This window comes from Mugil cephalus, chromosome 20 (genome assembly GCF_022458985.1).
Source record: "Mugil cephalus isolate CIBA_MC_2020 chromosome 20, CIBA_Mcephalus_1.1, whole genome shotgun sequence".
In the NCBI taxonomy this organism is placed as follows: domain Eukaryota; kingdom Metazoa; phylum Chordata; class Actinopteri; order Mugiliformes; family Mugilidae; genus Mugil; species Mugil cephalus.
Window position 1 is genome coordinate 21,516,819 of NC_061789.1, and position 13,171 is coordinate 21,529,989.

The 13,171-nt window shown below is 40.7% G+C and overlaps 1 protein-coding gene across 1 annotated transcript in view; it reads right to left on the reverse strand.

The window, feature by feature from the left end:
* Positions 1–8,139: 8,139 nt before the first annotated feature.
* gcgra (glucagon receptor a) overlaps positions 8,140–13,171 on the reverse strand; it is a 36,877-nt gene continuing 31,845 nt past the window's right edge. The window contains exons 11-14 of the mRNA XM_047570791.1: positions 12,473–12,561; positions 12,216–12,360; positions 11,066–11,107; positions 8,140–10,952 (exon numbers count right to left, since the gene is read on the reverse strand). Of these exons, the coding sequence (XP_047426747.1) occupies positions 10,587–10,952; positions 11,066–11,107; positions 12,216–12,360; positions 12,473–12,561 (642 nt within the window). The 3' untranslated portion in view covers positions 8,140–10,586. The remainder of the gene's footprint in view (positions 10,953–11,065; positions 11,108–12,215; positions 12,361–12,472; positions 12,562–13,171) is intronic.

A 13,171-nucleotide genomic window follows, 5' to 3' on the forward strand; every position in this document is an offset into this window, starting at 1 on the left:
AGAAACGCTATCAGACCCATTCAGGGCAGTGAATCCAGAGCCATGTCAGTCACTCTGCACCAGTGCTTCCGCTATAAACCACCACACTGTCTGAGATATTGGATTTATTCAGCTTTTTCTGTGTTTGATGGCTGTATAATCTGATTGCACATTTAGTTGATTTAATTTGGCATGCTTGTAACCAGACTGTGTAAGGGTGTTGTCAGACTATTAGGCCATGGTGATGGGGATCTCTCAGGTGTGTGTGTGTGTGTGTGTGTGTGTGCGTGTGTGTAAGCTTTCTTCATGTTACATGGAGATATAGTAGCAGCTTGGGTGAATTGGGTTGCTACGACCCACAGTGCATGTACCCCTGGGACTTTGCTCTGCTTGACAGAGACGATAACACAACCTCTCAAATACAGCTAATGAGCGCTAAACAACCTGATGACGCCAAACAACTGAATCCTGTCCTTTTCCTCTCTCCTATCTCCTCTGAAACAGAGTAAACGCTGTGCAGCTATGCTAATTTACTTAAGCATAATGCCATGCTTGAAACATGAGGAAAATGATTTTGCATGGGTCAATACCTCTTCCGTATCAGTAAGGTGATGATTTTGCATGGTTCTTCCGTATCAGTAAGGTGACACTTCCCGTAGGTTAGGACAAAACTTATGTGACATATATTTGCAGTTCTGCGTTGCTGTTGTGTAATAATATTGGCTTGGTGATTTTCAATATGATTCAATTTAAATACTAAAATTAAGTTAAAAAACAAGTTTCAAATTGGGCTTGTGAATGGCTTAAATATCTAAATAAAGATATTTTGAAGCAATTCATACAGGAACAAGTTGAAATCAATTTTATGTTTTCCAATTAACTTACACGATTACAAATAAATACAAATAAAATGAAACCTGAAAGTGTCACATTAGGCCTTACTTCACAGACACATGACCAGCTGAAGCATTTTAAGGCTCATTTAGAGGTTGTTTATTTATTTATTTACAAATACTGTACTCTTTAATATTAGCCTGCTACTGTCATTGTGCCATCTTGGAGAGTAATTTAAAATTTCCAACCTTTATTTTTCATTGTGAGGTATAGCAACTGCAATGTAATGTATTAAGACTGAGCAACGTGTGCATTTGTCTTGTGGTATGCACACTGGTGAGTTTGTTCAGAAAATCTTGGCTTTCATATAATTACTATTGTGAGACTAGCAGTGTCCATGCTTGCTCATTCAGTGTGGGTGGAACGGCATGATAATTTATTTGCCAATAAAAAATGGAAATAATTAATAACAATGCACTGTGATCATAGTGCATTGGGCTGGGCATAGCTAAATGCTATGCCCAGCCTCAAATGTGTTCAATAGTGTTCTGTAACTGTTTCCAAAGAGACACACCCTAACTAGTGAAATATAGAAATAAAGAATGAGGAAAACAAGACAGACTGACAGAGCTATATGACAAGGCACCATTAGCAACAGTACTCATTTTGTGAGAACAGTGTGGTATTAGGCAGGTATGGAAAAAATGTTGTAAACTAAAAATGCTTACAAAAATATAAATAATGATACAAAGTGGGTGGAATCAATTCTTATAGGTACACTTGCAAAGTCAGGGCTTTTGTAGGATCATAGATGGAGTGGACGGCCAAGGAAACTTAGCGCAGCAGATGAAAATCACATCAAGTTTATTTCCCGGAAGACATCCAGCAGTGCCATCAGCTCAGAACTGGCAGAAACCAGTGGAACCTAGGTACACCCATCTACTGTCAGGAGAAGTCTGGCCAGAAGTGGTCCTCACGGAAGAGTGGCAGCCAAAAATCCATACCTCTGACATGGATACAAGGCCAGGACACTTGACTATGCATGAAAACATAATTCTGGACTGATGAAATATTTGGCTGAAGCAGAAGGCAGTTTTTCTCACTGAAGGGCAGGAGAACGCTACAATAATGAGTGTGTGCAGGCAACAATGAAGCATGGTGGAGGGTCCTTGTAAGTTTGGGGCCACATTTCTGCAAAAGGATTTGGTTGTTTGGTCAGGATTAATGGTGTCGTCAATGCTGAGAAATAGAGGCAGATGCTTATCCATCATGCAATACCATCAGGGAGGCAAAGATCAAGACCCCAAACATACAGCCAAGGACATAAAGAGCTATCTTCAGTCTAAAGAAAAACAAAAAGTCCCGGAAGTGATGTATGGCCCCCACCAAGCCTTGATCTCGTCATCATCGAGTGCGTCTGGGATTACATAAAGAGACAGAAGGATTTGAGGAATTCTACACCCACAGCCGAGTTCCTTCAAAAACTGTGTGCAAGTGTGCCTAAAAAAATTAATGCTGCCTTGAAGGCAATGAAGAGTGGTCACACCAGATATTGTTTTAAGATGTCTCTTTTAAAAACACTCCCATGTTTCAAAGCAATATTAGTTTACAGAATTTTCCCCAATACCTGCCTAAAACCTTTGCATAGTACTGCACATAATTGTAAATAACTTATAGTAATATAGCTTAATGTGATCTGATGGAAGCTGAAGTATTTTTTAGTCCCTTCAGATGTAATAAGTTCTTATGGCCTCAAGAACACATGCCGCAGCTTACTCATATGTTACTTGCACACCCTGTTCTTACTGCAGGGAACACTGCAATTTTAAGTCACATAGACTTGGTGAGATATATGAATATTAAATATTCATTCACAAATTCACATCATCCATGCACTGGGCCTCTCCAGCTGTGCCACATTGAGGGTCCTGTTAAGTGATGATGGCATGATAACCACAAATGCCTGTCAGAGTGCTGAGGGAGGAAAATAACTCACCAGTGTTATGGCTTGATCACATGTAATCTGTTTGTCCACATCAGGACACCACCCCAGTTTCCAAGCCTCAGGGAGAAAAAAACAACAGTACATTCTTTCTCCAAAATATATTTACTCTTTGTGCCCTTGTGCATTTTGGAGGCCAAAAGATGCTGTATGCATCAATTCCCATTTTCTCATCTTCTATAACAACTTGTCCTCTAGAGGGTGAGATCAGGTGAGAGATGGACAGGTTGGCATTCTCTCACAAGACTAACACAGAGACAGACAGCCATTCACACTCACCAATTTAGAATCACCAGTTAACCTAATGAGCATGTCTTGAGATGGTGGGAGGAAACTGGGGTACCTGGAGAGAAGTCATGCAGACACATCGAGAACATGCAAACTGCATAGCACAAAGTGCTATCCACCACATTGTGCCACCCTAAATAAGCCCTTGTGATCATTTACTAAAAGAAGGCAAGCACACAATATATATGGATATGGAAACCCTTTGGGAGGGATGTAGACAGTGCAAAACAGCTTTCCAGGGCTTCTTACAATCTCGTGCAGGGGTGGGAGGCGTTGTCCATGACTAACGCTGTCATGGTTCTGTCATGGTTTGCCAGCTTCGCCAATATCATCCTGTCCCCCACCACCTCCTCAGGCTCAAGACTGCAGCCCAGGACAGAGCTGGCTTTCTTCACTAGCTTGTTAAATCTTTTCCCCTCTCCTGCCATGATCCTGCTGCTCCAGCAGACCACACCATAAGAGATGGCCAACGCAACCACAGAGTCACAGGAGGTCCTAAGGAGGGCACCCTGCTGCCCTGCAGGACTGTTGACTCCATCTTAGATGGAGTCTGCTTGGCCCTTCTTGTATAATGCCTGAGTGTTATCAGTCCAGTCCAGGTTCCTGTTTAGGTGAACACCCAGGTACTTGTAAGAGTCCACCATCTCAATGTGCATCTCAATGCATTAATCCAGAGGTGGTTCTGCTGGCAGCAGGCCACAGAGTTCTGGTTCAGTTCGCGGTACTCCCTTTCGTCTGTGGTGACAGTTGTTTGTGTGGTGGGTGAAGTAGATTGTGTAGATGGTGAAGAGGAGAGGGGCCAGGACTGTCCCTGTGGCACCCCCATGCTGTTGATCACTGTGTCCAACACACAGTCTTTTGTCGTCACAAACTGTGGTCTGTTTGACAGGTAGTCCAGGAACCAGACTGACAGCTGTTGGTGCACCCCGGCATGGTCCAGCTTGTCCCTTAGAAGTTCTGATTGAATGGTGTTGAAAGCATTGGAGAAATCACATAACATGATTCTCACAGTGCTTCCAGACAGATCTCTGAATGAGGAAGATGACAGCATCTTCAACCCCGATGCCAGGCTGGTAGGTGTACTGCAGTGGGTCAGCGGCTAAGCTCACCAGGGCACAGTTGCTGGAGGACCAACCTCTTCAGGGTCTTTGCCAGGTGGGCTGTTAGAGCCACTGGTCGGTAGTCACTGGGTTAAGATGACTTGGGTGCCAGTACCACGCAGGATGACTTCCTCAGCAGTGGTACCTTCTGCAACCTCATGCTCAAGTTGAAGAGGTGTTCCACAGTCCCATACAGTTGGCTGGCGCAGGATGGTGAGGTCTGCACAGTTCATATAATCCGTGACAGAGCTGGTGAGACCGTCGATGTCCTGTCCATGGTCCTCACAGAACATGTCCCATGTCATGGTGTTGAGGCAGTCCTGTAGGGTCTCCTAAGGATTGTGGGTGACTGCTGGTTGTCTGTGTACCAAAAGATTGTACACAGGAAGAATGTGCACTAGCTCATGATCAGATCTCCCAAAGGGGGGAAGGAAGGATGAAGGGTATGCCTCTTTAATGTTGGCATAAAAGAGGTCTAGTGTCTTGTCTTGCAGGTGATGTACTGGATGTTGGCCTTGTGGAGGTAGGAGAGGCATGGCTAAAGGGCCTTTAGGAAGCTATGTTTGCAGACTACATACAACTAAGTGGAGGACGTCGTGTGCCAAGTCAGCATTAGCAGGGGGGGACATACCCTGCTATTGCGATACCTCGGTAGGTAGTATGGCCTCATGCTAATGGCTAGCAGCTAAATATCCCCACTACAAAAAAAGTGCAAAAAAAGAGATGTTTTTTTATCTTAGAGTCTCTGATTTGTCACATGTTGTGAACAGTAACTTATCCCATCATCCAGGCCAGGCCATGCTAAAAAAGTAGTAGTTATTTACATGACGAGTTGTCCGATTTCCAATGGCAACAAAAAAATCTTGCCTAGAGTGCCTCAGTTGTTTCCCTTGGCTGGACGGACGGTGACAGATATGGTTGCATAATGAATCTCCCTGCTCCTGATAGCTGTATCAGTCCTCCTAAGTTGTGGTGGAAGGTGATATCTGAAGTTATTCAACCCTGCCTCAAGCAATACGTTACAAAAACTGGTCAGCTGAAGTACATAGCTCTAACTTTTTAACAAACTGAACCAAGTCTGGCATTGACATTCCATTACCATTACAGTGATGATACAGACAAAGTAATAAGACATGTACAATACCTACAACTAATATAATAATAATATAGACTAATATGTAATTTTAGATGTTAGACAAAGACACCTAGTATATATAATAGTCAAAATTCACCGAAAAAAGTGGAGGACAAATTTCTTCAATGTTCCTTTAGTAAGTGCAGCAATAGCAGCCAGTTATTTCAAAATGATCCAAAATGATCATTAGTTAAGGTGAGGACTAGCAGTAAGACCACAGCTAGCAGCTAGTGACCTCTGACAGCCGCCATCCTTCACCTGTCAATCGAAGGAGCCACAACTGTAATTATCCAGAACTTTAAGCCTTTTTAAAGGCTTTTAAAAAACCAACAGATGAGTTATAAATTAATTTAGTCCCTATACAGTTGTCAAGAACAGTGAAATAAGGTACTGAGACCAAAAGGGTTTTTTGTACTATAAACATATTGCTGTCGACCATAGTAATTATGGTGCCCTAGGTGAAATTACAGTGTGACGCTCCCACCTCCATCAATAAGCTATTGCACAAAATATATTGATGAAACCTCGGTATATTATACATCATGCAGCATTGTTCTACAGCACACATGGGCAAACAACAAAATACAAAAAAATGAAAGCAGTATAACCCTTTAACATCCCGCTGGGGGGTATATGGGACAGCAGTAGCTTTTTTGAACCAGTCAGAGTCTTGTACACAAGCTGTGTTTGAGTAAACGCTGCATGCAATATGTAATTTTCTCCTGATTTCATTGATAAAAGCATTCAACCAACACAGCTGACACAACCAATGCATTTTTTCAAAATAAAAAAAGTCAGGCGAGCCCAACACCTTCTTATTTTTTAACTGTGTGCTAACTTTGATTACTCAAGAACAAAATCACTTAGAGTGATTCTGACTTTTGTGATTAAAACGAGTCTTGGCTTTCAAAAGAGACCAAGGCCATGTATGAGCTCCAAAATGATCATGAACAGCATTCAACTTACTTTGGGTATGTTCTAAATAGGAGCTCTTACAAAAAGGCTGGAATAATAACAGGTTAAAAAATAAGAGGTACAATTCAGTTTTAATCCAACTTCACTTTATTTCACACATATAAACAATAAGTAATCTAAAATACAAAATACAATACAATTAAAATGGATGCAAAATTTACACAAAATTAACCATTAATATAAATAAGATACTTATTGCACAAATAAAATATGATAGAACCCAGTGCAGACATAATAAAACATAAACATAGTGAAATAAGAATAATGCTCAAAAACTATGTAAAATAATATGCATGATGTAGCAATGTGCTACCTGGAAGCAGCAATTGGCTTAACGAGGTAACTTCAGGGTTAACCCTGGGTTTCTGGTATCACAGTGCTGGATTCATTCTTATTGGGGTAGGTTACCATGGTAACTTACTCTGAACAGCAAACCTGCTTCGGGTCAGGGTAACTTTCAGGATCAATCTAAATCTGATAAAAGGCTCCACCCACCATCCAACTAGCCATTCGGGAAAGAATCACGTGCCCTTTCATTAAAAACCCGATTGAGATTGGAGCCCTAATCGCGAGAAGAGCGTCACGGTGTTAACGCATCTTCCAGGAGATAACCACACAAAGAAGAGTACATTTTTGACATTTGTCCCCACTAAGCTTAAACACAGCTCAAAATCAGGATAATTTCATTCAGGCTAATAACTTGATGTTCTGATAATTGGGGCATCAGCTTCCAGCTGTATTGTAGCCCATGTAACATTATAGAATTAAGAAATCCAACTCACCAGACGAAATTATGTTTTTGTGCTTGGTTTTTATCTGCTCCCACGTTCTTTTTACTCCAGAGGGGTTATATCTGGGGGAATGACACTAATTGTCACACACGCGATTCATCTATGTAAGTGCAGTGATTGGGATTCATAGCTTGGTTAAATATAAACTAATTGAGCCACTGATGTGTAATTTGCGCATTTATGCAATCTGCAATCCTTTACCATGCCATTTGGCGTCTCTTTGATGCAGCTGCGGTGTTTGACTTTTCGAGATCTTGAGTGAGATTTCCTTTTTTTTCTTTAATTTGAGGAGAATCAGTCTTTGCTCCTCGCAGGAGAAGTATGCTGTCCTTTTTGCTGACGTATCAGCGCTCGTGATTGGTCTACTGCCTTGGAACCTGCCCTTATACGTGCGTGTTCACCGATTCACAACGAGACAAACCTGGGTTAAGCTACCAAGTTTATAACTAGCGTCGTGCTACCGCTTATCCAGATTGTCATTGTTGTGGATAGATTCAGCCGGTTATGTTTTAGTAAAACCGGGTAAGTTGAGCTTGCTTTATGATACAGGCCTCTGGTTTCTGGGCGCTCATTAGCTGCCTAAAAAGCTGCAACAACTAACTTTTGACTAATATGCTTCAGATAAGTTGTAGTGGATTTTGGTAACATTATGAAATTATAGTATATAAAGTAGTATCAATAGTAGGCTGTTAATATGGAAAAAAGAAAAAGAAAAACTCGCTCTCAGTGTGCCCGCTATGGATCCCTGGCACCCTTAGCATTTGCCTATACTCCCTTTACCTATACCTAGGGCATCAAACTGCATTGTTTTTTGTACTTCCGCATGTGCTGCTCATACCTGCAGGTTGCTGGGTGGCTTGAATGAAATGAGTTGTCAGTTGTCTTAAAAAACAATGTGTCATTCAGCCAGTCCAGCCAGCACGCCAGCCAACTGGCCGGCCAGAAGTTGACATCACCAGCAAGCCAAGAAAGTTGATCTGCACGGGCCTTCTCCTTTTTATTTTGATTAAATGAACCAATACAAAAGAATGAAAATAATCTTTCACACATGTCATTTATTCTTTCACCTTTTGCACAAAGCTGACACAACGTATGTTTAGCTATATACAACTGAACACAGTTTTACTGACTGGTTCATTACATCAAATATACTGTACATAATAACCTTGCAGAGAAAATAAAAAATAAACATACTAATTTGGGCCTTTCAGAGAATACATTCAGACAGATCCACTTTGATCCAGGAAGGCCCAAGCTGCTGGCTTCAAATACATACATGGCTATAGTCACAGTCAAGTTATTAGCTGGAAATAAAATGGACAATATACTTCTGCTTTTACCCAATGTGTACAGCATTATTTCATTACTGTGTGACTATCCAAACATTTTCCTGCCACGGCCTGTAATTTTCTTGGACAATTCTTCAGCGATATCTGAACGAAGTGGAAATGCAGAGACTAAACAAACTGTGCTCCACTCTACACTACTACTACTGAAAAATTACAGCGAGGATCGGAGTAGTTTCCGTAGTAAAACACAGAGTTGCATCTTCCTTGTGTCTAATATAAGCTGATGTGTGGAAATGTGCTGTGTTGCTATATTGTGTATGCTGGGGAAGGGACTGACTCATGATGACCTCTGACCTCGAAGCTGGGTACAAAGCCAGTAACACTGCTTTAAATCACACCCTTGCCCTCCTGGCTGCAGGCAATAATTAGAAAACTACACACACCCTGGAAAATACACTTGCAAACACCATGCACTCACACATACACAAACATACAGACAGAAATGTAATAGATTAACTGCTGTGAAATAAAATACACACACAGACACACACACACACACACACACACACACACATATATGTGTATCAGTTATAACCAATTATAAATTAACACTGTGCAAATAGTCATACAGACAAAGTAAAGTTGTTGGAGCAACTGAAAGAGCAATTGGTGCTCAGGAGGAAGTTTTCCTTGTTTGAAAATAAATGCGGTGTATTCGAAGCAAGCAACTATACCACTGCCTATGCAGCTTTGTTTCCCATTAAAACGCATGCCTTTGTTTCACCTTTTTTATGCAAATTTTTGTTCAATGTGCCCGCAGCTCCTGCAAACACAGGGTCAGGTTGCATGTTAAACACTGTGTGCCATCAGTCATTAACGCAGGCTTTTCTTTTTCTTCTTTTTTGCATAGTGGGAATACCGCTGTGATGGAGCTGTATGGCACACGTCCCTGGCGAATGAGTCACACAACTTCAAACTTAAGCCCAATAAAGCAGTGCAACCTTCATGCATGACAGCTCACACATAGCAATGCACAAACACCCTTGTCCCAGAGGAGACATGCTATTTTGAGTGATGTTGGTGAATTCATACTTTATGCATGCATGCCTTTACAAGCCACATCTATATGTTGTGTATTTTTATCCATGATTTGAGTCCTCAGTTTTCCTTAACAACTTTCACCTTAAGGGCTGAGTGGGATACTCTGTAGATGTTCATACGGGATACTGAGGTGCATGAGTCAGACAACTTCATGGCAAGAGAAAAAGAAAACACATAAAGTGGCATAGAAATGCTATTTGTACCCTTGAAAACACGATGGACACGTTTAAGTCACAACTGTAGCATCATTTAAGGACTGACCTATATATATACACACACACACACATATGTGTACATATATGTATATATAAAGGTAATAAACACATAAGTAAGTCAAGTGATGATCACTTAGTTAATTTATAATACATCACATACAACATCTTGTCATCTTTTAATGTCTATATGTAAGCCAGAAAGGGTGAGGAGGAATCAGCTGCCAATTTTCCCATGGGGTTTCCTTACTGTATGAGGCACAGTCAACAAAATGATTCCTCCTTTTCTGTATATTTTCATCAAAGTCAGTACAGACGAGAAAACCATTACCACGTATCAGAGAAAAGGCTTATAAAAAATAATTCACTGTCACTGCCATCCTTGTCTGTGTCATTTTCTTGGTCATTTTTCTGTACATAGTTCAGTTTTCAGTTTGAATTTAACCTCTAGTACCACAAAATGCGCATTTGATATGTCACAAATAAAAGCAGAAGCTCGTGATAGGACCCTGTGTCTTTTGTTGTTCTGGTTTCTTTCTATTGTTGATGAGGTTTTCTGTTTGTTTTTACTTATTATTTTACATGGCTTATATGTCCGGAGATCCTGCACAACCTTTCAACACAACACAGCTTCTTTTACCGTCTGACAAACATCTAGAGAAATCCATTTAAAAGACTCATGGCATATCTCTGTTTGGATGCCTTATTGTTCTCCTTTCTAAGGTTGTGGAGAAGGCCAAGTGCTGGTGTCTCCCAGTGACACTGGTCTCTGAGGGCTGCTCTGACAAGTGACTCAATTAGTCCCAGTCTTCAAAGCCAACTAGGGCAGTCTCAAACTCATCCAACTTTCATCATCCAAATTCCAAATTCCCAGTGCCTCTCACACGTGGCTCTCCATGTTCTCTCTCTGCACCTCACAGCACTGGACCTTGTCTGTAATTCTGATATCTTCCACTGTGGTGCAGTTGCTGATAGCTCCCTCGTTCAGTGGGTAGACACACTTGGCAGCCTCCTGACTGTGAACCATACCATTGTGGCAGCCAGTAACCAGCATGTGTCTTTCCTCAGCGCTGCCAATTGGGGCAGAAGTTTTTGCAATATCCGGGAGGTGAGGCAGTCGAGAGACGTGGTTCAACAAGCTGCTTGTCTTTGTGTTGGGGGTATTGCTGTAGGTGTGGCGGTACTCCTCTTCGATGTTCCTTCCAAGCTTCCAGCGCTTCCACTTCTTCAGAATCTCAGACTGCACCTAAGGTACAGAACAGAGAAAAAAGTATGTATTATTTAAGCAGCAACAACAGCAACAACAACAACAACAACAACAACAACAAAGTGTTTGGCTGTGCAAATGAGGAAACTTACTTCTTTGTTGACAAAGCAATACAAGATGGCCACCAGGAGACCCTGTGGAGATGACCAAAACTAAGTCAGTCCTATAATATTAATTCATATGTTTTTGACAATGCAATTTTTGAAGCTATAGCATGACTAAATGTTTTGCAGTGTACATCAGAGTATGCATACTACACTACAGTGGGAAGTTCTGTGGGCAAGTCTGCTGCTTTAAAACCAAATATTTCACCAATTGGGGAGATAGGTAGTCAATGTGATGACAGAGGTGCCTACTTGAAAAACCCAATGATGCACTACATACTGCCTACTCCCATCACTTCTTATCAGCTAGTTGGCAAGGCCAGTTAGCTGGTGTCTTCTTGTTGGTTGCTAGTTGGTAGCTGACTACTAGCCCGCTGGTCGGTTTTCAATTGGACTAGGCTTCTAAATGTGTTGCCTCAAATCATGGCACAAGGGATTGTAACATCTTATCTTGTGTATTAATGCACTTGTTATCTTTGTCAACTTTGGGATTCTCTTTGCTTTTTTCTCTGTCAGTCTGTTGCTCATCTGTCATTTGTGCCCACAAAGCTTAAAGGTCACCGTCAGTGTGATACAGTCATTTAGCTGCAGTGTATTATGTTAATGTAATCATTTCTGACATATATGTAAATAAGGCACTTCTCAACAGTCTCAGAAGGGAAGCCCAGAGTTTCAGAGAATCACAGACAGGATGATCTTTAGTGATTTGCTGTTAATCTTGTGCAGCAAGACCATAGATGTGTGGATATCTTGCTATTATTCAAAAACAAAGAGCAATCTTTCAACTTCTAGTTGTATTTTCCTCATATAACTTCTCACATCTCTGCTTTGAAAAACATCATGACATTTTTTAGCTTTTTATCTCATTTAGGAACAACAGTGTGAAATTATGACATGATAAGTTCTCAATGTCTCCACAGTGAAACCTGCCCATTTTCAGAATTTTATTCAAATAGAGACTAAAGAACAATGATTAAATGTCCTGAATTATTGAGCAAGCACATTCTTCCTTAACTAATTTATCCTTAAGTGATTTATTATAAAAAGTCATTTTAGAAATGGTGCAGTCTTTGTTACCAAAGAAACAGATAATGAAAGGATTTGGTTGAAAATGGACAGTGTCATTTCACAGTCCCACCTGGAAGGAAGAGAAGAAGAGGTCCATGAATAGCTTGGTGAGACGCAAACTGATGGTAGCCTTGGTGGATTCGTCTGTGACAAAGATAAAGACCACCTGATGGATACCCAGCAGTGGGATCAGGGTCAGAGTTGACTTTGCCAACCTGAAAAGGAATGAGGCCAGTACACGAAAAGACAGAAAGCACAGACTAAGCAAACAAAGTCAAAAATATAAATGACAACAACAAAAAAAAGCATTTCAACATCCACACTCACCTGAACTTATAGTCTGTGTATCTCATCTGGTGTGCTTGAAGTTTTGACACGAGGATTTTGATGATATGGATAAAGATAAGGAAATTGATCTATGGAAAACAGATCAGAGCACTAATATTGTAAGAGTCTCGATTGAACAGACATATTTTGTAATTTCAAGTCATGCAGTCACACCTCAGCTGGCGCCCCAGGGTAATGTGTGAAACTTTGTGCTAATAATGGAATCTGTGCTAATTCTGTGTATCGAGAAAAAAAAATGCATCCAGTAAGTTAAAAATATGTTTTGCAATGTTTTAAACCTTTAACATTGCACACAGAAGCACAGGCGAAAGGCGACCCTTTCACAGTAGCTGGCTTTTCAAGAAGCAGTCGGTGTTCTCCTGATGAAAATTCCTTTTGATGTGACCTTTTATATTTACAACTAAGCTGTTATGGGTAATTTGCAGGTGCTCGGTAGAAGAAAGCGAGCGGGACCAAATATGCCTATACAATTTTTAACAAGGTTTTTATACAATGATGTTATTGAGATGCAGGTTTTAAAGAGAAAACATGTTTTGTTCAACACATTTACTGTAATGATCAAAAACTACAAGATGATAGAAGTAAAAAAACATTTCAACTGTATATGAAACTTCAAGAACGAATACATTTGTATAACCATAACCCATTTTTTCAATGTAAATACAACCTGTATTAATA